The sequence below is a fragment of the Canis lupus genome, chromosome 7, assembly GCF_003254725.2.
Source record: "Canis lupus dingo isolate Sandy chromosome 7, ASM325472v2, whole genome shotgun sequence".
NCBI lineage: Eukaryota > Metazoa > Chordata > Mammalia > Carnivora > Canidae > Canis > Canis lupus.
In genome coordinates this window covers 3,826,105-3,851,573 of record NC_064249.1, presented here as the reverse complement: position 1 = coordinate 3,851,573, position 25,469 = coordinate 3,826,105, and the positions used below count along the sequence as shown (strand labels likewise).

The window sequence follows — 25,469 nt, the reverse complement described above, 5'->3', positions numbered from 1 at the left end:
TCTCACATCAGCCTCCCCACAGGGAGCCTGCTTCTCCCTCTGCCTATGTTTCTGCCTCTCTTTCTTTGTCTCTCATGAATAAATGAATAAAATCTTAGGAAAAAAAAAAAGAGTGGGACACTTAACTGACTGAGCCAGCCAGGCACTTCCTGGGATTCCATGTTTATGAAAAGTTCTATAATAGGCAAATTTATGGAGACAGAACATTGATTAGGATTGCTTGGAACTGTTGGAGGTGAAGCAGGAGGAGGGATGACTATTAATCAGTAAGTTTCTTTTGGGAGATAATGAAAATGTCCTGTAGTTCATGGTGAGGATTTTACAACTCTGGGAATATAATAAAAAATGCTATACTTTAAATGAATACATTTTATGGTATGTGAATATATCTTAAAGTGGTTTAAAGATGCAAAAAAATATCCCTACCAATTGTACATTTCTTCCAAGGCCTTCTAAGGCTCCCATGGCATTAGGCCCCCAGAGGGCTGTGAGACAATGAATCTACCACCAATAGTTCATGGTAAAATACATGGTGGACTTGAGGCATGAGATCTCCAGGCCACATATATGGGTCCTATTTAGAGCTGGCTGCATTGATTGGTCTCATTATTATTCTTAATTATATTCCTATCAGAAAATTAAAACCAACCAAGTTTTGTTGTTTCTTCTGGTATCTAAATGTAGATGGTTCTTCTTCGTACCAGGTCAAAGAATTCATCTTGTAGTGGTTACTTTGACGTTGGAGCAAATATGAGCTGTAGTCTGGGGCTGACCTTCCTCAGGTGTCTCTCCACAGTTTGAGCTGACATTTCTAAATATAGGACGGCCTAAGAAATATAGCATTAACCAAACAATTTATCGGACTTTCTTCACATGAAGAAAATTAGCTGGCCTACCAAGTGGAAGTATTTCAAACAGCTGTGAGAATGGCCTTTACTTTATGTCTTTTTCCACCCACCTACATCTCCATTTTTTGGTGTGTGTGTATTTGTTTTTGTTGTTTGTTTTCAGTGTGGCGGCATGAAAGTTCCTAGCAGCTTCAGCTAACTTGTCATACCTTACTTACCTTACCAATAAGTTATTGCTCACTGGTTCATGCATGCCAACCTTGCATGACATCTCAGCTACCAGTTATTAATTGGAAAGGAAAATGCAATCATGGCTGAAAAAGTTGCATGAGGAGTTTTGGGCCCTGATGTTCTCTTTTACTTAATTTATGTCAGGTAGTCTGCCCTGAAAAAAAGAAAAGGAAAAAAATCTCACAGAAAATATTATCTCTTTCCTAGAAAAAAGAGAAGGCCACCGGAAGAGAGGTGACTCACATTCAGTTCACCAGCTGGCCAGACCATGGGGTGCCTGAAGATCCTCACCTGCTTCTGAAGCTGCGGAGGAGAGTGAACGCTTTCAGCAACTTCTTCAGTGGCCCCATTGTGGTGCACTGCAGGTAAGGGAACTCCCACAGCAGGCACCAGGGCTATTCCAGTCCTTCCTCTGGGGCTGTTAGGGACATCTTTCCCTTTGACAATTGCTCTTTTGGAAAACAGTTTGCGAGGAGAAACTTATATTCTTTCATCTGCTTCTGCCCTTGTCAGCTTTTCTACTCATTTCCCTACCACGATCATGCCTTCACTTTGTTTGTTTGTTTTGCCAGTGCTGGTGTGGGACGCACAGGCACCTATATTGGAATTGATGCCATGCTAGAAGGCCTGGAAGCGGAAAACAAAGTAGATGTTTATGGTTATGTTGTCAAGCTAAGGCGACAGAGATGCTTGATGGTCCAAGTGGAGGTATGTGCTAGCCTTCAGTTACTATTCTCCCCTTTGATAAAAGGGTGGGTGGGAATGGTCATCTTAAAAGAAATCTAAATTCTTCTCAACTTTAAACAGTGGGTGAAATGGTTTTATTTTCATTTCCTGAAAACTCAATCAACTGATAGGCACCAATCATAGTCAGAAGCATTTTGCATGTGGCTAAATGTGGCCATAGAGGAAGGATGATTCTAAAATATATAAACAAATAAACACATAAATAAATAATAAAATACCATTTAAGTGTGTCAGAAAGGAAAAATAAATAAATAAAAAACCAAAAACTGATTTGGCAGCAGCTCATTAAATTAAAACGAAGGAGACAGAATAGTATAGTGATTAAGAGCCTGGATTTTGGAACTCGGCTTACAAAGTTCATATCTCACTTTTTGTTCTTAACACTGTCTATTCTTTCACACATTTTTAATGTTTCTGTGCTTCAGTTTAGTCATCTATAAGCTGGAAACAATGATCTATTTACCCTACAGAGTTATGATGAGAAGGAAAGTATGTAGGAAAGTATGTAGGCAAGTCCCTGGCACATGTATGTAGTCAGTAATTGTTTGTGATGGTTATTATTGAAAATGACTGCATTCAAGCCAGCAATTTCACATGTATGTTTATATCCAAGAGAAGCACTTGGAAATGTGCACAACTAGAAACATGTGCAAGAATGTTCTTTGAATTCAGCACTGATAGAATAGAGGAGAAGGAGAAGAAGAGGAAGAGGAAGAAGAAGAAGAAGAAGAAGAAGAAGAAGAAGAAGAAGAAGAAGAAGGAGGAGGAGGAGGAGGAGGAGGAGGAGGAGGAGAAGGAGAAGAAGAAGAAAGAAGAAGAAGAAGAAGAAGAAGAAGAAGAAGAAGAAGAAGAAGAAGAAGAAGAAGAAGAAGAAGAAGGGAAGGAAGAAAGAAAGAAGGAAGAACAAGAAAAAGAAAAAGAAAGGAAGGAAGGATGGAAGGAAGGAGTATCTTTATTCATATCTCAGGGAGAAAAGGCAAAAAAATGTGGACATATGGACTCCATACAATGTATGCTCTGCTGCAGTTGAAAGGAATAATCTTGGTCTGTATCTATCTATGTGGTTAGATGCTCAGCTGTAAACCATGAGTGAATAAAATCACTGAATAAAACATATAAGATACAATTTATGGAATTTTAAGGAAGCACACAAAAATGTACAGTGTTTAGAGATACATAGATATTAGTGCAGAAGTATAAAAAAAAATTCAACCAGGAAAAAGAAAAAAAGAAAAATTACTTCCTGTGGAAAAAGTAAATGGGGCAAAAGAGTACAAAGTCAGGGAACTGGAGCTAGTGGTTAAAGAGGCTTGAGCTTTATCAGAAATATGTCATTTATTTAAAAATATTGGATTCAAATGTGATAAAAAAAAAGTTAGAAGCCGTTAAATGTAGATTTGGCATATTGTGGGTTTTTTTGATAAATTCCTCTATTTTAAAAGATTCTAAAAGACTCTTTTTAAAAATGTGTTCTATGGAATTTTAACGTGCATTCTTTTCTTCTTAGGTCCAGTGTGAAATTTGTTATAGTTTTATATGTCAGTGACTTGACTTAGTTGCTCAATAATAGTCACTGAAGGAAGTAACAGACAATGCTTTCTAATTTTTAGAAATAAAATAAAAGGCATTATATAGTAGATATTTAATCTTTTTAGCAAGCTATTTTTTCCTGGAAAAATATCTGATATGGAATTTGCTCACATTCCAGAGAACTGTGAGAGCCAAATTCCATAATATTTAAATGTCACATGTATCAGTTTTCTTTTGCATACATTGTATCAATATGGGCAAAATTATGGAGATGCATAATTTATTAAATGTGATTTATAGAACTGTAAATTATCAGTTAATTATCCACATTTTTCTTTGAAATTGTAGGCCCAGTATATCTTGATCCATCAAGCCTTGGTGGAATACAACCAATTTGGGGAGACAGAAGTGAGTTTGTCTGAATTACACCCATATCTATTGAACATGAAGAAAAGAGACCCGCCCAGTGAGCCATCTCCACTAGAGGCCGAATTCCAGGTAATAATAGCGATAGCAATAATGATAGTTATGGATAGCTTTCATTGAGGGCTGTTTTCTAGCACTGCACTATATGTTTGACATGGTTCTCGAATTTGGGCCTTACCATAACCAACAGAGCACAGATGAGGAAACTAAGACAGAGAGTCTAAGAAAAATACCTGAAAACACACGGCTGTTAAGTAGGAGACTTGTTTTAATCTACAAGCATGTCTTCAGCCCACACTTTTAACCATTCCTCATTAAGCTGGTATATAATAAAGTGTCAAAATAATAGTATATACCCACAAAATTGGTCCGCCAAAGGCAATGTAGCATCTCACCTTTTAAAACGACATCTGGTTTTGGTTTGTAAAGGAAATAATTAGAGGAGTTTATGACTACTTAGGAAGTTTAACTGGCTGAAGCTGGTAGACAGAAACTAAAAGATAAATACATGTGTCCTACCCTATTTATTGGGCCATTACTCTGAAAGCTAGCTTAGGATGTAGTTCGCTCATTCAGAGTTCTTTTAACTATCTCCAAATTAATTGTTCAGTTGTCAAAAAATTTTTTATCATTTTTCTCTTATGATTCCCAGTGTACTGAAACTTTCAGTAAACTACCCAACTGGTCAACTTGGAGAGTTTATAAGACCAGGAACATGGTTTTAATCAGATGCAGAATTGTTTAACGTTTTGGTTCAAAGAGAGGATGAAGGGGGGGTGCTGGTGGAGGTGGAGCATACACTAATCACCACGTAGCACAATCCACCCGAAGACCATGGTATCCTGGAGGAACTAGCAGGCTCCCAGAGTAGTCTTGAGTAGAAGGACGTTTAATTGTTGTTTTCTTGTTCTTTTAGCTGACATGTCAACCACATTTCAGTACGCTCACCCTGCTAAACTGCATATACTTAGATACTGTTTGTAAATACTTGTAACTTGAACATTCATATGTAAAGTCACTAAAGAAAAGAGTAAATTCTGTGACTGAACAAATATGACTTGGTACTTGCTCTGTGTCAAGTACAGTTCTGGGCACGAGATTCAAAGTGGTTTGCAGGTAGACATGGTGATAGAGTGTAACCCAGGTCACAGGTACTGACTGTAACTGATAGAAACAGTGAAATTATTCATAAAGGAAGACAGAAAATAAGAGGAGAGATGTAGGTTACTTGGTAGATCTGGTGATAGGAAGTTAAGACAGTTCTCGTCAATTGTCTTTTTTTCTTAAGAGAGTATGTAGCAAAATCATCAGTTAAAAGTTCAAGGGGACAGGAATGAGTAGGGAAAAGAAGAGCTTATGCTTGAGGAAGGGAAAAGTATATGAAACAGTTATATCAACATAGGAAAGCAGTCTCCCTAGACAAAGGTAGTAGATTGCTGGAAATTGTTGCTGGGTCATTTGAAATGTATGGTCATGAATTTAAAGAGAGTCCGTTGGTTTTATTGTTTTCTACAGAAACATTGAAAATAGGGGCTGTGTATACAGATAGTTGAGTTAAACTCATCTAGAATTTCTTAAAGTGACTGAAAGTTGGAGACAGACAAATAGAGGGTGTTTGCACATGAATGATACAGTGGTGGATGATACAGAGAAAACTGGCCAGAGAAGGGCATGGGGTCCATAAGGAAAGTAGTAAGGCCAGTATGTGGAAGGTTTTAATAGAATCCCACCTTGAGAGGCTGAAGATACTAGAATAAAGGAGTAGGGAGAAAAGAGGTAATTTTCAATAATCAGATGGTTGAAATTGTAATTTTTAAATGAATGTTTGAAATGATTCTTACAAAGCTAGATGGAGAAACATGAATGGCAGAAGAGTGGAGGGAAAGGTGATGATAAGAGGTAAAGAAGCTAAGAATGGACCAGAAAGTTGCATAGATCATCCTTGTCAATGTTGAAGTAACCAAGAATGATGACAGACAGATCTGGGGAGACAAATTAGGCAAATCTAAAACTAAGTGAAGTGGAGTGATCCAGTAATCCGTACCCGAAGCCTCTAAGAAAAGCCAAAGGAATGTGGCATGATGTTGGGAAAAATCAAAGCAGTTGGGCTTTTTGAAGGAGAAATGAATAGAAACGGTTTACATGTAGAAACAGCACATTGGATGTGATATATATGGGATATAAGTGGGGAATTCAGTGTTTTTTAAAAAGAGCTACTGTTGCATTTTTGGTGGTGCTCCCAAGGGACACTCAGGTTTTACCTGGTGTGCAGGCCCCCATTCCCACCCTTCCTCTTCCTCTTCCTCCTCCCCCTCCCCCAAGAAATAATAGGTGAAGGGACCTGTTGGGAGATAAGCATTAAGATGGATAGCAGTTTGCTGCTGACAGACCCTGAGTACCAGAGACTGGTGAGATGTAAGAGACTGAGTTGCATTTGAGGAGGACCATCTAGGTAATTATTCAGTAATAGAGCTCTAGCAAATACAATGCATTGGGGCTGAGACTTGTTGCAGGGACTGAGGTGTGAAAAACCATTTGTGTCTTAAATGAAGGTAAGCCTTTGGCTTTATCTATAATACTGGGTATTGGTGGGAGGACAGGGGCCACTGGGTGACCATTTTGACAAGCAAAAAGTGCGATGCCTTCCAAGGCAGTCAGCCTTCATGCAGTTCATTGGGGTGAGTTCAAGTGGCCTGGTATTCCATGATGAGGTCTTCATTCACTCGGTGACACAGCAATGCATGGGGTTTGAAACAGGATGCCATGATTAGTTTGAAAGAGCGCACCATGTTAAAAGATACATATATAGACCACACATACATCCATATGCACGTATGTTTGTGCGTGTATAAAATCCTACTAAACTATATATGATGCAGTCTTTTGGTTTAGATTATTCATCCGCATGACAAATATTTATTTAAGGACTAATGGGAAGACAGGGCTGTAGGCAGAGAGATCGTCCAGAGGAAATGACATTCACGCTGATAGCTCAAAGGCAAGTAGATGTTAGCAGAGCGACAATAAGGGAAAAGGGTGGGCACAGGACACACGGAGTGAACGGACAACTCAGCCTCTTCCCAGAGTTGAGGAGGTCGTGTGGCTGAGGTGGAAGGGGACCATCAAAGGGTGAGGCTGGCCTGACCATCAAGAATGCACCCGTAAAGACTGCTGAGGAGCCTCTGTGGGACTCTGTTTGTTTTTTGTTTTTGTTTTTTTTTTTATTTTTAGAAATTTATTTTTTATTGTGTTCAATTTGCCAACATATAGAATAACACCCAAGGCTCATCCCGTCAAGTGTCCACCTCAGTGCCTGTACAGTCACCCCGACCCCCCGCCCACCTCCCCTTCCACCACCCTTAGTTTGTTTCCCAGAGTTAGGATTAGAGCAGGTGAGATTGAAGATCAAGAGGCCAGTTAAGAAACTGTTGATGTTGTCAAGTGAGAAATGAACGTGGGACGTACCAAGTAGAGGGAAAAGCCAGAGGATCTGAGAACCTCACCAGCAGAAATGAGAAGTCTTGCTGACTGATTAGCTACTGTAAATGGGAGGGAAAGCAGTAGGGAAGGCATAAACCAATGAAGTATCAATTATTGGAAGCATGAGACAAGCCTTCTGTATCTGGAGAGTTTATTACTCATCATTTACAATGATGTACCGCTGCAATATGGATAATCATCACCATCTGTACAGTGCTTCAACTTGTACAAGAACAAACCATACTGTTTTGTTCTCCAGCAGCTCTTAAGTAGGAAACCTATTTTGTTATAAAATTGGATGCATTGAGTCCAAACTTGCCAATTCAAAAATATTAAATGCCTGAAAAAAAATAAAAGGAAAAATTCAGAGGCAAACTTAAAAATTATGAACTATAAGGAATGCATACAAATTTCACAAACCTTAATGACATACTTTTCTTTAGGGAACATCTTTGGCCATAGTAATAAACAAAACCACTACTCACATCTTAACAATGGTGTTCCATTCTATTTTCTCACTCTCAGAGACTTCCTTCATATAGGAGCTGGAGGACACAGCATGTTGGAAATCAAGAACAAAATAAAAGCAAAAACAGGAATTCTTACATCATTCCATGTATGTAGAGTATTTTATGTTATTTTTTTTGGTATCAGATAAAATTAAACTCTTTTTCAGGTTTGTTTAATGTAAGATGTGCACACACAAATGATTTTGAAGCAAGTTTTCAACATTGGGTTGACAGTAAAAAATAACTGTCTATTTAAATTTAATTATAGCAAACACTTTGCACCCCAAACCTTTACAATAGACTTTGGAGGATAAACTGAATCCAGTATTTTCCTTCTACCAGTTATTTTAGAAATGGGCTGTCAGAAAGACATAACCTCTGAAGCTGAGAGGGAAAAGGCCAAGTCTTCTTTACTAGTTCTCTCTCATCTTTAGCTAATTTCAGGTATTTGCTTCAGGGGAATTGCCAATAGCAAACATTACTTCCTTTTTTTCCTTTCTGTTTTCTTTTTATCCCTTCCTCCTATCTGGGAGATTAACCGTAGATAAAAAGTACCCTGTAAACTGTTAATCATCAAGTTTAGTAGATCAACAAAAGTACAATTTCAATACTTGAATTCTGTTACCTAAGAATATTACAGGACTATATCTGGTACAACTTTAATTTTATTCATTTGCATAAACTAAAATTAGCATGGAGAAAATATAACCCAAGCTAATCAACTAGACAACCAAATACATCATATTAAAGATTGGTTGACCTAGTTAATTTCTGAAGTCCTTATAAATATGCGTTCAAAATCTGGAATTGATGGTGATGTAGCTAATCAGATCACTTGATCAGGATATTATAGACTAAAGAAATAGAAAAACAGTGAGAAATTATGGACTAAATAATTTTTTTGATCAAATAATAAATCAACTGAGATACCGTTTTAACTAAGGTTGTTAATTTGCTGTTAGTGGGATATAATAGAGAAATTAGATTTTTTACCTAAGCTATGTATTTTTAAAATTTTATATATGTATTTTTAAACATATCTAGCAGAATGATGATATTTCATGGAAAATGAAAGTAGGTATGTCAAAGATTGAGTGATCATATGGAATATTATGATATCTATTTGTTGTTTAACATGGTGTTTTATCCCATTTTTTTTCTAGGAACTTTTTTGAAAGCTTCTTTTTCTTAGATTTCTTTTTTATAATTTGTTTATCAATATGAACTGAATTTTATGTAGGGTCTCATTTCATGTACATCAGTACATTTGCATAATGCAATCTGTCACTTCTTTAATTTCACATGACAATCAAGCAGAGATTTGAATTTTTTTAAAGAAAGACTTACTACTAATTTATCTTACATAGATGACTTTAACAGAGTGCCACTAAAACATGAACTGGAGATGAGCAAAGAGAGTGAGCATGATTCAGATGAATCTTCTGATGATGACAGTGACTCAGAGGAAACAAGTAGATACATCAATGCGTCTTTTGTTATGGTAGGTACTTAAATTTCCAAAGCCCAAGATCTAACCCTTTAAAAAATGTATTTTGAAATACATTGTAAAAAAAATCTATATTTTTATGGCCATTCATTAAGTGATTTTCTAAAAGAATGATGAGCTTGGCCATAACTATATATTGATTGATACAAAAGTTTCAATTTTATTTTAATTTATTTATTCATGAGAGACACAGAAAGAGAGAGAGGCAGAGACAGAGGCAGAGGGAGAGGCAGGCTCCTCACAGGGAGCCCGATGTGGGACTCAATCCCAGGACCTGGGATCATGACCTGAGCTGAAGGTAGATACTCAACCACTGAGCCACTCAGGTGTCCCTCAATTTTTAATACTATATTTTAACTTACTGAAAGACTTAAAGATATTAAAACTTAATGTGTTGATATGAAATAAGACAATGCTTATTAGTTACAATTGATGGACCAATAGGACTCTTCATACGAATTTGAAAAATAATACAATTTGAGAAAATACAAGTATTTGAAAATGTTTATACTTACTCAGATACACAAATTGTAGGCAAGTAAGAATTTGCATATTTGCATAGCTAAAAAATTTCATTCAGATTATCTAAATTATTAGATGAGTCTGTGTCACATAACCTTTTTTCTTTTTTTAGTAAATAGAATTCTAACAAGGAAAAATACTTTTTGCATATATACCAAGTTGGATTTATTTTCCAAATTTTTCTAAAACACACTTATAGAATATTAGTTTATATCTAAGTTATCAAAACAAATAAATAAATAAATAAATAAATAAATAAATAAATAAATAAATAAAGTTATCATAAGACTGTGTAGACATCAACTAGATACATGATGAGGATCAAATAATTATGTATTTTTTTTACAACCACATTTACTTTTTTTAGTTCTTTTTGGAAAAAAAAACTTGTTTTGTTAAGATGTTCTAAACTTGACTTCATATTATTAGCTAAGTATTATCATTAATGAAATAAGATATTAATTAAATAAATATAGACATCATACTGTTTCTTGGGCCTAAGGATCTTAGGGTTTTTATGTAACAACATTGATATCAAATTAAGTGACGATATTTTCAAATGGTTATTTTAAGAATCCATTGCTCTCTCATCAGTGAGCGAGAGTAAAAGAATCTTTTTCTCCCTCTCTTTTTAAAGAGTTACTGGAAACCTGAAGTGATGATTGCTGCTCAGGGACCCCTAAAAGAGACCATTGGTGACTTTTGGCAGATGATATTCCAAAGAAAAGTCAAAGTCATTGTTATGCTGACACAGCTGAAGGATGGAGACCAGGTTTGTGTCTTTAAGAATATTTTTTTTTTTGTCTTTCTGTCATAAAATATCATTCTCTATTCTCGGATGACTTGCTTGATTGCTCTACCCTAGGATTTTTGACCCTTCTGTCACAAAGTTGCCTTTGTTCATTCTTCCCATCTTCCATCCAAGTGTTGGCAGTTGGCATCTCATGTCTGGGTTCTCCTGCCCTCCTTTCTCTGGTCCTACACTCCGTCTGTGGATCGTCTAGTGCACAGCAAGCCCAGCATCACTGCTTGCTACAAACAAGCAACAGACACATTTTCCTTCTATTTTCTTCAAATGAAAACCAAACTCCTCAGTGTGATATTTAAGATCTTCAATAACCAGACCCTCATATATCATTCCATTTTCTTCATTTTTTTAATGTTTTCCATAATTTCTATTCTGGAGAAGCAGATTTCCTGACTGAATCTTGACACCATTTCATTTTCATCACTGAGACTTAATTTAGTGGCATTCCATATGTCTAAATGTGTCCTCTATTCCCATTTTGATCCTTTTCTTCTAGCTAAATAGAACTCCTGAAAAATTTATCTACAAAATGCCTTCTTTATGTTCATATAATATTTATAATTATGAAGTTGGAGGTGAACCTAAGATCTCATTTGATCTGCTTAATGTCTGAGCTGTGTATTTGATCTTTTCCTTAATACCTTGAGTTATCAAAATCTCATTGGTAGTAGACGCTCCATAGTTGTGGCACATTATGTGGCATATGTTAAATCCTATTTAATGAATACTCTCATAAACATGCCTTCACCTTCTTTCTTTTCTTTAATTCCCTACCCCTGAACATAGGACCTGTTTTATTTTAGGTTTTCTTTCTCTTTTCTTTTCTTTTTTTTTTCTTTTTCCTTTTTATTTAAATTTTATTTTATTTTTTTATTTATGATAGTCACAGAGAGAGAGAGAGAGAGAGGCAGAGACATAGGCAGAGGGAGAAGCAGGCTCCATGCACCGGGAGCCCGACGTGTGACTCGATCCCGGGTCTCCAGGATCACGCCCTGGGCCAAAGGCAGGCGCTAAACCGCTGCGCCACCCAGGGATCCCTCTTTTTCCTTTTTAAAAAAGAAATAACATGTTCAGATTTCCGGCATGGAATCCTAGTGATCTTTTCTTTCATCTAAATTGTGAAAGCCAGGTACCAAATGCTGGTTTAGGCAGGAACACTTGTTGCTGTCAGCGGTTGTGAGACTGTAGTTGGTGTAGGACCATTTGCAGAGAGAGAACACATTTTTGTAATTCACTTGCTCTTCAGTCTGACCCTTTACTTAGGTACACAGTCAACTCATATAAAGCTGCTCAGGGTGATGGTCCTCAAGGTACAGAGACAAAACTCCCAAAGATGCTTTCTCAAGGACCACTGGAGGGGCAGTGACACTTGTGATTGCAGTGGTCACGATCAACACCAGCTCAATCTATAAATCTCAAAGAGGTGAAAATAAGGGTATGGAAGGAAGAATCAAATCTCAAAGACCTACACCAGTGGTGACAGAGCCATCTCTGTGGTGTCCTGGCCACTTTGGTTATTCCTCAGTTCCCTTGATTTGCACAAGGAAACACCAGGTACTGTGGAGTGGACGCCCCACATACGTAAGGTAGATTTAGAGTTTTATGGCCAGCTTTCCATTTTAGAAGACAGTTAGTCATTTCCACTTAATAAAATAGAGGGAAAGAGAGAGGGGAGAGAGACAGAGACAGTAAGAGGTGCACTGTATACCTTAAAAGCAAACAGAACACTTGTGTGGAAGTTGTTGAATCTTGAATCTTATTCTTTCTTAGGAAGCCTGTGCTCAGTACTGGGGAGAAGGAAAGCAAACATATGGAGATGTACAAGTTGATATGAAAGAGACCAACAAATCTTCAGCTTATACCCTCCGTGTATTTGAACTGAGACATTCCAAGGTATGTAAATCATTTCAGGAATACCTATTTTTGATCTGGGAATTGATCTTCTAGAGAAACAAATGTAAATTACTCTCTAAAAGCAAAGGAAAATCCACCTGTTTTCAGAATCAAACTTTAAGAGGAGTTAAAAGAAAGTAATTGTGGCCAAAGTGTGACTATCAAATTATTAAATGGACTGAACCTGACTTGAATTCACATTCCCTTCTTTTCTGGTTTTAGAGGAAAGATTCTCGGACTGTGTACCAGTACCAATATAATAACTGGAATGTGGATGAGCTTCCTGCAGAACCCAAAGAACTAATCTCTATGATTCAGGCTCTCAAAGAAAAATCTCCCAAGAATTCCACTGAAGGGAATAAGCATCACAAGAATGTGCCTCTCCTCATTCACTGCAGGTGGGTGGGATTTGATAAGATATTCTCTAAAAATCATCACAATGCTTGACTTCATGGTTTACACTTCCTGTTAAATTCTCTTTATCCTGACCTATAAAATGCATGACCACAGTGAAAGCCTCCTGTGGCGTCACTCTCTCTGTTTCACTCCCACAGCTTAACTATATAGAAATATGAGAGCGGTGATTATGCTACAGTTTTAGTGTTAGTTTATAAGTTTCTTAATGCCAGCGTCACCTCATGTTTGACTCCCAGTGCCTAACATTGAATCTGGAATGTCATGTGTCCTGGGTGAATTAATGAATGAATGGTAGGATGCGTGAACAGATGGATGGATCCCACATTTTATTTATGCTTATGTGCATTGATCCACTCTGTTAGGTACTAACAGAATCCAGAGGAATGAATGCTTTCCTTCGGTAAACATTTCTTAAGTTATGTATTCACCCAAAAGACTTTAATAATACGTATAATTTTTGACCTTATTAGTTTCTGCTCTGTAGGCTCTTAACTTTCCTCTGTGAGAGATGCCTACATATCTACCTTAAATAAGAGATATTGAAAGACGGATGCATAATATAAAATGTTTACATAAAACATATTAAAGTAAGTGCAAAATGAAAAATATAAAGTAAAATGAGAAATGTAAATTTAGCAAGATGCTTTTAGAATTTTTGAGAAAGCTTTGTTATTATTATTACTATTATTAGAATTGCATACACTATTATCAAGTCCTTAGAGATACACTATTTTTCAGCCTTTATCAGCATTTTCAAAGGTGAAAATTTATGCAGAAAGAAAGCTAAAGAAGGCAAGGTTAAGCTTTAAAACTATATGTGTTTCCTAGGATATGGCTGAAAGCCTATTTTATGTCCTTTAACTAAATTTACGTGCCATAAATAAAATCCTGCTAATAACATATTCTCTACATTGAATCTTTATTATAACGTACTTACCTACAGTTAAGTAAATCATTGAATTGTCCTCTTTTTAATGAATAATTCTACTACGTATCATTTTTCTATTGACGCAGAAATCTGGACATTTGTGAAAACACATGAGAGAGGCAGAAGAAAGGAGAAAAAGCAGGCGATCTAGCAATATACAAAATATTGGGTCTAGTATTTCTGGTTTTATTGATTTCTAGGCATGTCTTTATCTTCCCTAAATCTTGACGTCCTCATCTGTCAAATTGGCATTCTGGCACTTGTCCTAGCAACTTCCTTACAACTCCAGATGTAAATTAAAATGCATTATAACCCATAAGGTACTAAACAGAAGAAAACAAAATATTTTTAAAGCCTGAGACAAGTATTTTTTTAAAAACTATAGGATTATTATAGTCTCAAACTGAAAAGGTTTGTCCAAATAATGCTTTTAGCAGAAATGTGTTGCTCTTAAGAGAACACGAAGTGAAGAATGCATTCCATCTCTTTCAGTTTTTATTCTCATATGACTTTCTCCATAAAATGTAGGATTTTTTTCCTTTTAAAACTTTTCTTCCTTTTATAGAGATGGATCTCAGCAAACAGGACTATTTTGTGCTTTGTTAAATCTCTTGGAAAGCGCAGAAACAGAAGAAGTAATAGATGTTTTTCAAGTAGTAAAATCTCTCCGCAGAGCTAGACCAGGAATGGTTCCCACGTTTGTAAGTAGACCTCACAGTTGCTTTTGAAGTGTTTTGCATTCTTATTTTGATGGCTTCTTCTCTCTTTCCTTCCTCTTCCTCTTCTCCAGTCCTCTACTTCTTTTTCTTCCCTTCCATCCACCTTTCTAGTCTTCTTTTCTATCTTCCTTTTCTACATAAGTCACATGAAGTCATTATTAATATAAATAAAAGAACTAATTAGAGCCTGCCAGCAACTTGTTGTGGCAATCCACGGAGAACGTTTCTTCAAACGTCCATGAATTCCCTAATTTCCTCCATCTTCACTCCTGTATTAATGTGTATTGCTATGTAACAAACCACCCCAGAATTAGGGACAGAAAATAAATTATTATAGTTCAATAGTCTATTGGAGCAACTGAATAATTCTGCCAATATCAACTTCAGCCAGTTTGGACCAGGCTTGCTCATAGTTTTGCGGCGGCTGATGTGTCTGCTAGGGTTTGGCTTGTCCAAAATGATCCCTACTACCAACAGATGGTGGCTGCTAGCTTTTAGCTCCGGCAACGGAGGTGGGTAGACACCAGGTCTTTCCTTCTCCAGAAGACTGGCCTAGGTATATTCATATAAAGGCAACCGAGTTCCAAGAAGTAGGCAGCGGTGTGTGAGAATTCTTGAGGTACAGGCTTGGAACTGGCCCAACCTGCCTTCCTCTGCATTTTCCTTATCTAAACAAGTCACAAGGCCAGCTCAGATTCAAGGAATGGGAAAGTTGGCTCCACCTCTCCTTGAAAGGGTCTGCAAAGCCACACTGCAAACAGGTGTGGATACAGAGGATAATGAGCGTGGCATTTTTGTAGTCAAGCTAACATGGATCATCTGTAGAGGGTAGTCTGGAAAGGCATAACTAGTCACCATATCAACCTAACCAGTCACTCAGATCTCTGCAGCATGTAATCGGGCAGGACCTTGAGCTGGCATATAATTGATTTTAAAAGTGCACTGAGTGCCTGTTATGTGCATTTGCCATTAAGAGACTCACTGTTTAGTGTGAGGAAAAGGCAAAGATTTACTAAACAATGTAGTAATCGAAATGACAGAGAGATTATGCGAGGAGCCTGAATGACAGCACCAAATTTAATCTGTGGCTACCCAGATTGGCTTACAGAAGCAAGTGACTTCTGCTACGATACTTAGATGAAGGATGCATTGGCCTTAACCAAGAAGATAAGCACAAAAAGTGGCCTCGTGGGCCATGGAAAGGAGACACCACGTGGTGGTGCGTGAGGGGTATGAACATGCTTGATGTTGCTCCACAGCAAACTTTGAGGACTACCCCGCAGTAGGACCTTTAGAACTGTAAGGGGACTAAGCCATTTAAAATGCTCTTTTGATAACAACATAGAGTAGTTCCTGTTATCCAAGACTTTCAAGTCAACGACTAGTTCTTGCTGCTTTTCACTTGACATAAAAAATCATCACATACACTTTCTTTATCATAATTACATACGCTTTCTTGCTTCTTTCTTTTTACCAGGAGCAATACCAATTCCTCTATGATGTCATTGCTAACACCTATCCTGCCCAGAATGGACAAATAAAGAAAAGCAACAATCAAGATGATAAAGTTGAATTTGCTAACGAATTGGTGGACAAAGCAAAGCAGGATGCTAATTGTGTTAGTTCTCCTGGTGCTCCTGATAAGACCAATGAAGGAAACAAAGAAGATGAAGGTACTAAAGTCACAAGTAGCCCTGAGGAGCCAGAACATTCTGCCAATGGTCCTGCGAGTCCAGGTTTAACTCAAAATGCATAGGAAAAGACATATACAGGACTCAAGCATTGTATTAGGTGTTATTTCTGTTTTTTTAGGAGTAGGAGGACAAAATAGATATACAGTGGATTAATGCAGTACATTGGACCAATATGTGAGAAGCTTCTATTTTACTACTGTAGAAACATATTTAAGACAATTTTGCTAAAAACTTTGTACAGTTTTATGCATATTTTAAAATTTTACCTATCACTTAGCAAAAAAATAACTTCTTTGTAGTCTTTGGGTGTGTGTGTCTGTGTGTGTGTGAGAGACAGAGACAGCAACAGAAAGAGAGAAAGGGGTTGCTTTTAAGTGAATTTAAATGCTTTTGAGAAACCTTGCCCTTTTTTTTGAAGAAAAAATACATTTTATACAGAACATATTAAGTTAGTTTACAGGACCTACTTTTTAAATCATAAATTGTGTGTGGCCTCTAAGGATAAAATGTACATTTCTAGAATGACCTCAAGATGTCCTCCTTGTTCTACTCATATATATCTTATAGTTTACTAGTTTACTTCTAGAAATAGACATAAATGTAGTATGTGTGTGTGTGGTTACTACAAGAAAGTTAACAAAATTAACATTTGGAAATCTTATATTCCATATGTTAACGTTTAGTCCGTATCTTTCAAGCTCATTTAATCTAATTTAAAATTTTCAAGCAAGCTTATCTTGTTAGATTCACACGGTGTTTATAATTTTGCAGCCTGGGTTATCTTCTGTATAATATGTGAAATTCATTGCTTGATACTTTTGACCAAGAATTATGTTTGTTGCAGCTGAATTTAAATAAACATCTTTAAACAAATACCATATATATTAATATTCATAGGCGAAAATAGAATTATGTCAACATACTTGTGTGAAATATTTACATTTGAAACATGATCTAGCTATTTTTATGGAATACAACACTGATATGAGAAATGCAATATTGCACATGCATACTTTTCATGTTAAAATCCATCCTTAACTTTCACTCAAGTGCCTTTACTTTGTTTTTTATCCATTTGATTTTAATTCCAGGATAGTTGATATACAGTGTTATATCAGTTTCAGGTGTACAATGTAGTGATTCAACAATTCCATACATCATCCAGTGCTCATCACAACAGAAATGCATTGGCATTGAATTTCTCAAATGTTTAAACTGCAATAGCTGAATTCTGGAAAAAGCCCAAGGGCCGTAGCTTGGTGAACGGATAAAGAAGATGTGGTATATATACACAATGGAATACTACTCAGCCAAAAAAAAAGACTGAAATCTTGCTATTTGCAACAACATGCATAGAGCTAGAGAATATTATGCTAAGGGAAATCAGTCAGAGAAAGACAGATACCACATGTGGAATTTTAGAAATAAAACAAACAAGCAAAGGGAAAAAAAAGAGAGTGAAAGACAGGCCAACCAAGAAACAGACTCAACTATAGAGAACACACTGCTGGTTACCAGTAGGGAGGTGGGTGGGGGATGGGTGAAATAAGGGATGGGGGTTAAGGAGGGCACTTGTTGCGATGAGCACTAGGTGACGTATGGAAGTGAATCACTGTATTGTTACACCTGAAACAAATAAATACTGTATGTTAATTAACTAGAATTTAAATTAAATCTTAAAAAATATTCTTAGACTGCTTTTACCAGAAATTGACACCAATAATCATAATGAAATTGAATCATTATCTTTTCTTATACATCATGTATTGTGTTACATGTTCCTATATGAATTATATAAGTGCATATTAAGTTGTAGGCATAATGCAATGAACATTTGTGGGACATTTCACAGATCTCCATTTAAAAAAAATTTTTGAGAGAGAGTGCACCCCATGCATGGGGGACGGGTGGGGCAGAGGCAGGGAGAGAGAGAATCTCAAGCAGACCCCCCACTGAGTGTCAAGGCTGACAGGCGGCTGGATCCCCACGATTGAGATCATGACCATGAGCCGAAATCAAGAGGACCGAGCCACCCAGGTGCCCCTGTCACAAGTCTCAATTTTCATTTTAAAAGATCCATAATCTAATTAATTGTTTAGGATCATACAAAATTTAAGAAAAATGTCATTTTTTTTTTCAAAAAAGTAATGAACAACGCTGTTTCTGGTGAATTCTGCATCAGCTTATGACATTAGTCACACGCTACATTTAGGTTAGGTTGGTTTTCTATATCTTCACACTCCTGAGTGATTTTAAATGTCTTAACTATACATCATCAATTACTTTCCATTCAACTCAATTTATCTTATTCATCTTTCTAATTCTTTTATTAGACATGGGAAGTTAGCAATTAATTCTTACATTATTGGACAGTACCCTGTTCACATAAGAAAAGAAGTGAATTTTAGAACGAAAGGGTAATTTTTAATTTATATTGGGTTGACTTACTATTGCCTTACTTATTAATGTGAAAGGGGAGCCTAGAGTCACCCATTAAGGGGACCACGAAGAAATAAAGCTTGCTTTCACTTCTCTCGTTAGTCACTCAAACTTTTATGCCTTGGTTTCTCCAACTGAAACAAGATCAGTTGCCATTTACTAGATAATGTTAAAAAATACAGTTTTATATGTGGCAGACTAGTGTCTATTTTATCTGCGAGCTGCTTCAAAATACAACCAGCAAAAGTTCTGAATTTTAAATAGTGTACAAGTAAAGTTTTCCTCTGAGATCCCAGCTGCAAGTGGCATCTTCCAAATGTGGATGTTGTGTGTTTTCCATGTGTATTTTTTACTTGAGTCTATTCCTTTGAGATACAGAGTAAATACTTAGAAAAATAGAGCCCTGGTAGTTTCTGTTAGTTTAAGAAGCAAGTTGGAAACTTCATTTTTTTTCTTTTTTCAATGAGAAGTTGTGGTAAAGGAAGAGCTAGAGGAAGGGGTCAGAAGGCCTATTACTCTGTGAGACTATCAGAAGACGGGGCCCTTTGTGTTAGAACATGGAATTATATGTCTATGATTTTTATTTTTAAAAAGAAGATAACACCTGAGTTATAGACTTATGTCTAGGACTATCAGTTGCATTCCTAGAGAACCTATCATGAGATGTAGAAGATTCTTTTTCTGAAGTTTGGCACTGCCATTAGGAATTCCAAGACCTCGTTAGAAAAATTAAGCAAAAAGCTCCAGTTTAATAAAGCTTGGTCCATTTTAGGGTTAAAGCTGCGGGTCCCCTTGTGTACTTATTGGGCAAAAAGAGACTATGCTATGTTTCTTTCGGAGTTTACTTTATTTCTGGTACCAAGATTAATTGGAGATACATTTACTATTCTTCAAATTCAGCTCCCAAGCCATTAATTTTTTACAGTTACAAGTAAATATTTGCAGAAAAGATTTATACATTTTAATAGTCCCTTGCAATTATAAAACTTTGTGTAGCGATTACCTGAATGTCTTTGCAATGATTTAGAAGTATAAGCTTCTAGTCAAAACTCTAATACATGTGCAGTGAAATTTTCACATCTATTTTTTTCTCTTTTCCCCCTAAAAACACTGGATACAAAGTTTATTATTTCTTTTAACTAACTAAGATTGATCTTAATTTTTAATTGACACCAGAGATTTGTTATAAAATGTTCTCATTGCACTATAATAGGTCAAATTAAATAGGTGGTAATTGCTCCTGCTTAATCATAACATGTTTCTTGGTATGAAGACTTTCAAATGTACAACTTCAAAGGAAAAGAGCATTTGTTAAAATGAGTAGAATAGGCTATGCTTTCATTCTCTTATACAAATTTTACAACTGGAACTATCTGAAGGGTCTTCAAAGAGACACATTTCAGAATTGAGCTTTTTCATTTCCTATTACAGGTGAAAAGATTTACATTGCTAAAGGGTCTATTTTCTGTAACCATTCCTTTGTGAACTGCTTTACATTTCTCTTTACATTTTCTCAGCAAACACTTTTTTTTTTTTGTTCACTACTAACCCAAATGAAAGGGTGTGCATGCTGTGTCATTATTTTTAAATAAAAAAGTAATAATCATCGTTATAACTAATGTTTATCCAGGCATTATGCACGCCTGGTATTTTGTTAATTGTTTTGCCTGCATTTGTTTATCAGGACAAATTCTGTGCAGCACCGACTCTTAGTATCTCCATTTTATAGACAAGGAACTGAGGCTTAGAAGAGCTTGGTAGCCAGCGTGTGTTGACACATGTAGCAGGTGACAGAGCCAAGATGTGAACCAGCTCTTACTGGCACCACAGGCTGTGTTCATAACCTTTGGCTCTTCTGGCTCTGAGTATCAACTATGTTCATGCGTTTTTGAAAAATTAGTGGAGAAGATAATCTGAATTTATTTTACGTCTTTTCTTTATTCATGATTAAAACAAAAACAAAACAAAGCCACGTGTAACATGCGCTCTCAACAGCATTGCACAAGGTAGTCAGCTTGGTTGAACTCACAGCACTGAAGTTATTACACAAAATAAACACACTCTTAAACATCCATGGGAAAGGATCGTTCTCATAATGCATATAAACAAAGATCACCTCATCGCTAAAGTGAGTGCCAGGAAATAAAATGCAACAATAAATCACAAATGTCACTGTTCCATTGTCTCTCAATTTGGTAATCAGAACAAGTTCTTACTGTTTGGATCACATTTCAGTGTGTTTGTCAGAGAACCCATCAATCAGTGCTTGAAACAAGTTAACAGGGCACCATAAAATGCAAACCACATTTATGGAGAGAATGACTCATCCAGTCTCTCTGGTAAGCGAGTCCAAGGGAGCTTGGTTCTTTTGACCTATCGCTGTCCCCAAACTTAGGACGCCAGGTAACTGGCAATGGACTTTCTATGTAAAATCACACATGCATTGCCCTTTAGAAAAACCAGGACCTCCTTGATTCATAGGCACCTTTGTATCACAGTTAACGTGGGACCTCTGTCCACATATTTAATTCTCCTGGAAAGAAGAACTTCCTGGGTTCATTACTATCTCTCCTACATAGTAGGCAAACCAGATCTGCAGAGGCTGATGAACTGTCAAAGAATAAAAGTATTGTCTTGAGTTTTCATGCAATTGTGCAATCTTTTTTCAGGTACACTCTAAGAAGTGGGGGCAAGATGGGGCACTAGGAAGGGAAATAATCTGCCCATTATAATTACATGGGATGGAGGGTGGGATAGTATCAGGACACCCACAGAACCTGTCCCCCCCAACCCCACTGGTTGACACAGACTCAAAGCAGAGGGTTCCTGGCAGTATACTTAGGTAACTGTGTACTGAGAATTTTTACTGGTAATCAATAATTCAGATTTTTCATTAATTCAGACTATATTATCCTTCATGAATTATACTTCATGGCTTTTGTTATGTGTTATAAGTCATAAAACAGAAAGGGGAGAAAGGAATTATTATATTTGTAAGAAATTCGCATGTAGCAAATCCCATTTATATTTAATTTAATTACTTATTTTCATTGCATTGACAACCTAAAGACCGGGATGGATATGCAGAAAATCTAATACCATAAATTAGGATAGGTTTTCTTTTTTTCATAACTGAAATAAATAAAAAAGTAAACTTAATGGTCACTTATTAACTGTTTTAACTTACTTTAAATTGTCTTGGCCAAGGGGCACTTGGGTGGCTCAGTCAGATGGGCATCTGACTCTCGATTTCGGCTCAGGTCATAAGCTCAGCATTGTGGGATTGAGCTCCCTGGTAGGCTCTGTGTTCAGTGGGGATCCTACTTGGGATTCTCTCCTTCCTCCTCTGTCCCCCCCTCTCAAATAAATAAAATAAATCTTTAAAAACTAAAAAAAAATAAATCGCTTTGGCCAATACATTTTCCATCATTTATCGCATCTTGAGATGGATCTTCATAAAGAATAGCAAAGAGCGGTTGGCTATCTAAAGTTGAACACGCTGTAGAACATTTTAGCAATTATTATTTTGACATTATCTCTTGAAAACATGCTTTCCTTCCTCTACACACTATTCTTTTCCCACAGGGGTGCATACTGATCTGGTGACAAGTCTTTAATAATCCATGAGATCTTTGTCCTTGAAGCTGCACCTTGACTTTGTTCCCCATAATATCTTTGATTATCTGGTAATTCTAAATAATTCTCCCTCCTTATTGAAGGACACAAGGACACCATAAAGAATTACACTTGGTTACATACAAGAAGCACTTTTTTTAAGAACCTGAGTCATGTTAATTATGTGAGCATATATGTATCAGTGACATAAATCCAGTACATTTGGTCTGGATTTTTCAGTGTGTGTGTGCAAGCGTGTGGGTTTTCCTTAAGATGGTCTAATGGTTCTCATCTGGAATCACAGTCCGTTTTAGTTTTATAGAATGACTTCTTAAAGGAAACAAGTTATTTTTGTAAATAAAACATGATTTGGCAGTTTTCTCTTTGTTTAAAGTAGCGTTAAATCATGGAAGTCAAATTTCTTTTTGATGAGAATCAGTAGGAAATAAACTCTATTTGTTCTTTCAAGAGGTAGCAAAATATTTGTTCACAATTTAAATGCAGGAAGTTAGAAAGGTCAAGATCAGTCAAATCCATGACAAGTTTAGCCAATTTACTAAAACCCACTGAGTTTCTACAGATTTTATTATTATATTTTTTAGTACGTTTCAACTGAATGCCCTATAGTTATTTGGAGAATATATGAATTTCAGAACTAATACCAATTCTACATGTATACAGTGTTGAAGGGAGAGATTAATTTTTTTAACAATATTTGGGTTTTTTAAAGATTTTATTTATTTATTCATGAGAGACCAGAGAGGGAGATGGGGGGACAGAGAGAGGCAGAGACACAGGCAGAGGGAGAAGCAGGCTCCATGCAGGGAGTCCGATGTGGGACTCGATCCCAGGTCTTCCGGACCACACCCTTGGCCAAAGAAGATTCTCAATTACTGAGCCACCCAGGCATCCTTGGAGAGATTAATTTTATGTAGCATTGCAAGATGATACACTTTGTAGGCTATTCATTATCTGACATAATCCTATGGGGATTTACGTATAAGATATCTCTGTGGGAATATCGCCTGGGATTTACGTTTGGTAATTTTATGTAGCTGCTGAAATTATGTCAAGGGCAAGACGTGTTTTGGTAATTCATTTTCACAAGAGAAAACAAAAAACGAGAAAAAAAAACAAAAAACAAAAGAAGAAGTCTGGGATTTCTAGTTCCTCCATGGAGAACTCTAAACCTTCTTTCCACCCTGGTTCTTCTTTTCTCTCTGTACCCTGACTTCAAATACTTATGCAACAGCATTATCAGGTCCTTGTACCACCTTGGGCCACGAGCACTCCTGTCCAGCTGACAAGTAAGTAAGTGTGTATTAGTCCGATTTCTCAGATCTCTGTCTCCACTTCCAGCCCTGCAGCTTCTCTGCTTGAAACTACTATTATTTAAAACAACAACAACAACAGAAACTTAAATTTCCTACTGGTATCATTAAATATGGATGACTCCAAATTTGATTCAGGACCACACTGGATTATTTTCTGTTCTAAATTGATCTCTTTTACTGTCTTCCTTGGTGTTCTTCCAAACTCGAACCAACCCCAAGGCTACTACTTTCATCAAATGCCATTGATTTTTTTTTCCTGGGGGAAAAAAAAAAAAAAGAGAATCCACTCACCTGAATTTCTTCTTATTCACTTCTTAATATATATATATATATATATATATATATATATATATATATTTCTATCCTTACTATACTCACTTTTTCTTTCCTTTCTCAGAGAAGGCTTCCTTACACTTTGTCAGGCCAAACTCTTTATCCATACATTTTTATGTTTTTTAGAATAAGCGTTGTTTTATACAACTGATAGATTCTGACAGAAAAACAAGCAATCAGAAAAGCACTAATGTAAAAAACTACATTGAGATAGCCAGTTCATAATGATATATATGCAAAAAAAAACCACAAAATGAAAAATAATGCTTGTCCATATGCTGTTGTTTTCCCATATGCTGTGGGAAAATAAGGACTCTCATGATTTTACCAGTACAAAGAACCAACCCTGTAGCAATGTGGCCATAGCTATCAAATTTACAGACAAATTTCCACTTTTACCCTAGAAACCCCACATCTTGTAATTAACCATCCAAACATATCTATAAAGTCATAAAATGTCACATGTACAAATTTTATACCTTTCTTGCAAACTGGAAATTATTGGAAAAAACCCACGTGTCCATCTATAGATGTCTGGATAAATAAATTAACGTATTACCATTCAGTGAAATATATGCTTACCTACAGGGGCTGATGAGGGATAGTGACATGAGTAGAAGCTTGTATGTCTTGGCATAAATTTTTGAAATTTAAACTCAATTTATCACCTACTTGAAAAACAACACATTTTAAAGAAAAAATTCCCAAACATACTTTCAGATAGGAGTATCATTACAATTTCGTGAATATTATTGTAGTCATTTCTCCATATATAGAGAGGTTAGGAAAGAAGGAAGAAAGGAGGCAAAGAGTGAGGGAAGAAGATCAAAATAGATATTTTCAGATCAGGAAAAGTGTAGAAAAATTTAGGATAACAAAATTTTGACAATATAGATTTTCTTCTTATTCTTTTAATAAAAGGATTATGTTTAATTCGATTGAACTTATTGAAAGAGGGATTTGAATGAGTTGAAATAGACTTTAACCTATACTTAAATTTTCTTTTTTACAACATGTACTAAATTTAAATAACTTTACATCAAGCTTAAGGCAAAGTTTATAAAAGTTTCAAACTGTTTTAACTTCTCTTGTCATTATTTATCTCTCTGCTATTGAAAGAATCATGTCCACATATCATCCAACACTGTCTCTCTCCACCTCTTGATACTTCTCCTGCTTGTATCCCTAATTTCACAATACAAGTTCAGTTCTGGTACTGAGTTAGATCTCTATCTAAACCAAGCCAGAGTCTTGAGTCCTTGCGAGAGGTTCTAAATTCCTGAATTTCTATTTTTGATTCATCTCTAATTAGCTTGATTTCATTATGAAATGAGTCTTATCAGATATTCTTTATGATGCTGTTTCCCTCTGATCTGATAGTTAAGAATGTGCACAGTTGTCTTTATACTGGGAGGACAGCATGCAGGAGGTATAAAATTTAGGAGTCACGTTTTTCATTCCAAAAAAAATTTTATGGACTGTGTTTCAA

The 25,469-nt window shown here is 36.2% G+C and overlaps 1 protein-coding gene across 5 annotated transcripts in view; it reads left to right on the top strand.

Annotated features, from left to right (window-relative positions):
- Positions 1-17,132, top strand: part of PTPRC (protein tyrosine phosphatase receptor type C) — a 126,244-nt gene extending 109,112 nt beyond the window's left edge. For all 5 annotated transcript variants that reach the window (XM_025429698.3, XM_025429697.3, XM_025429696.3 and 2 more), the window contains 10 exons: positions 1,287-1,444; positions 1,652-1,787; positions 3,705-3,854; positions 7,788-7,878; positions 9,139-9,272; positions 10,438-10,572; positions 12,379-12,501; positions 12,724-12,899; positions 14,412-14,547; positions 16,043-17,132. In XM_025429698.3, coding sequence (XP_025285483.1) covers positions 1,287-1,444; positions 1,652-1,787; positions 3,705-3,854; positions 7,788-7,878; positions 9,139-9,272; positions 10,438-10,572; positions 12,379-12,501; positions 12,724-12,899; positions 14,412-14,547; positions 16,043-16,321 — 1,518 coding nt within the window. In that variant the 3' untranslated portion in view covers positions 16,322-17,132. The remainder of the gene's footprint in view (positions 1-1,286; positions 1,445-1,651; positions 1,788-3,704; positions 3,855-7,787; positions 7,879-9,138; positions 9,273-10,437; positions 10,573-12,378; positions 12,502-12,723; positions 12,900-14,411; positions 14,548-16,042) is intronic.
- The last annotated feature ends 8,337 nt before the right edge of the window (positions 17,133-25,469 follow it).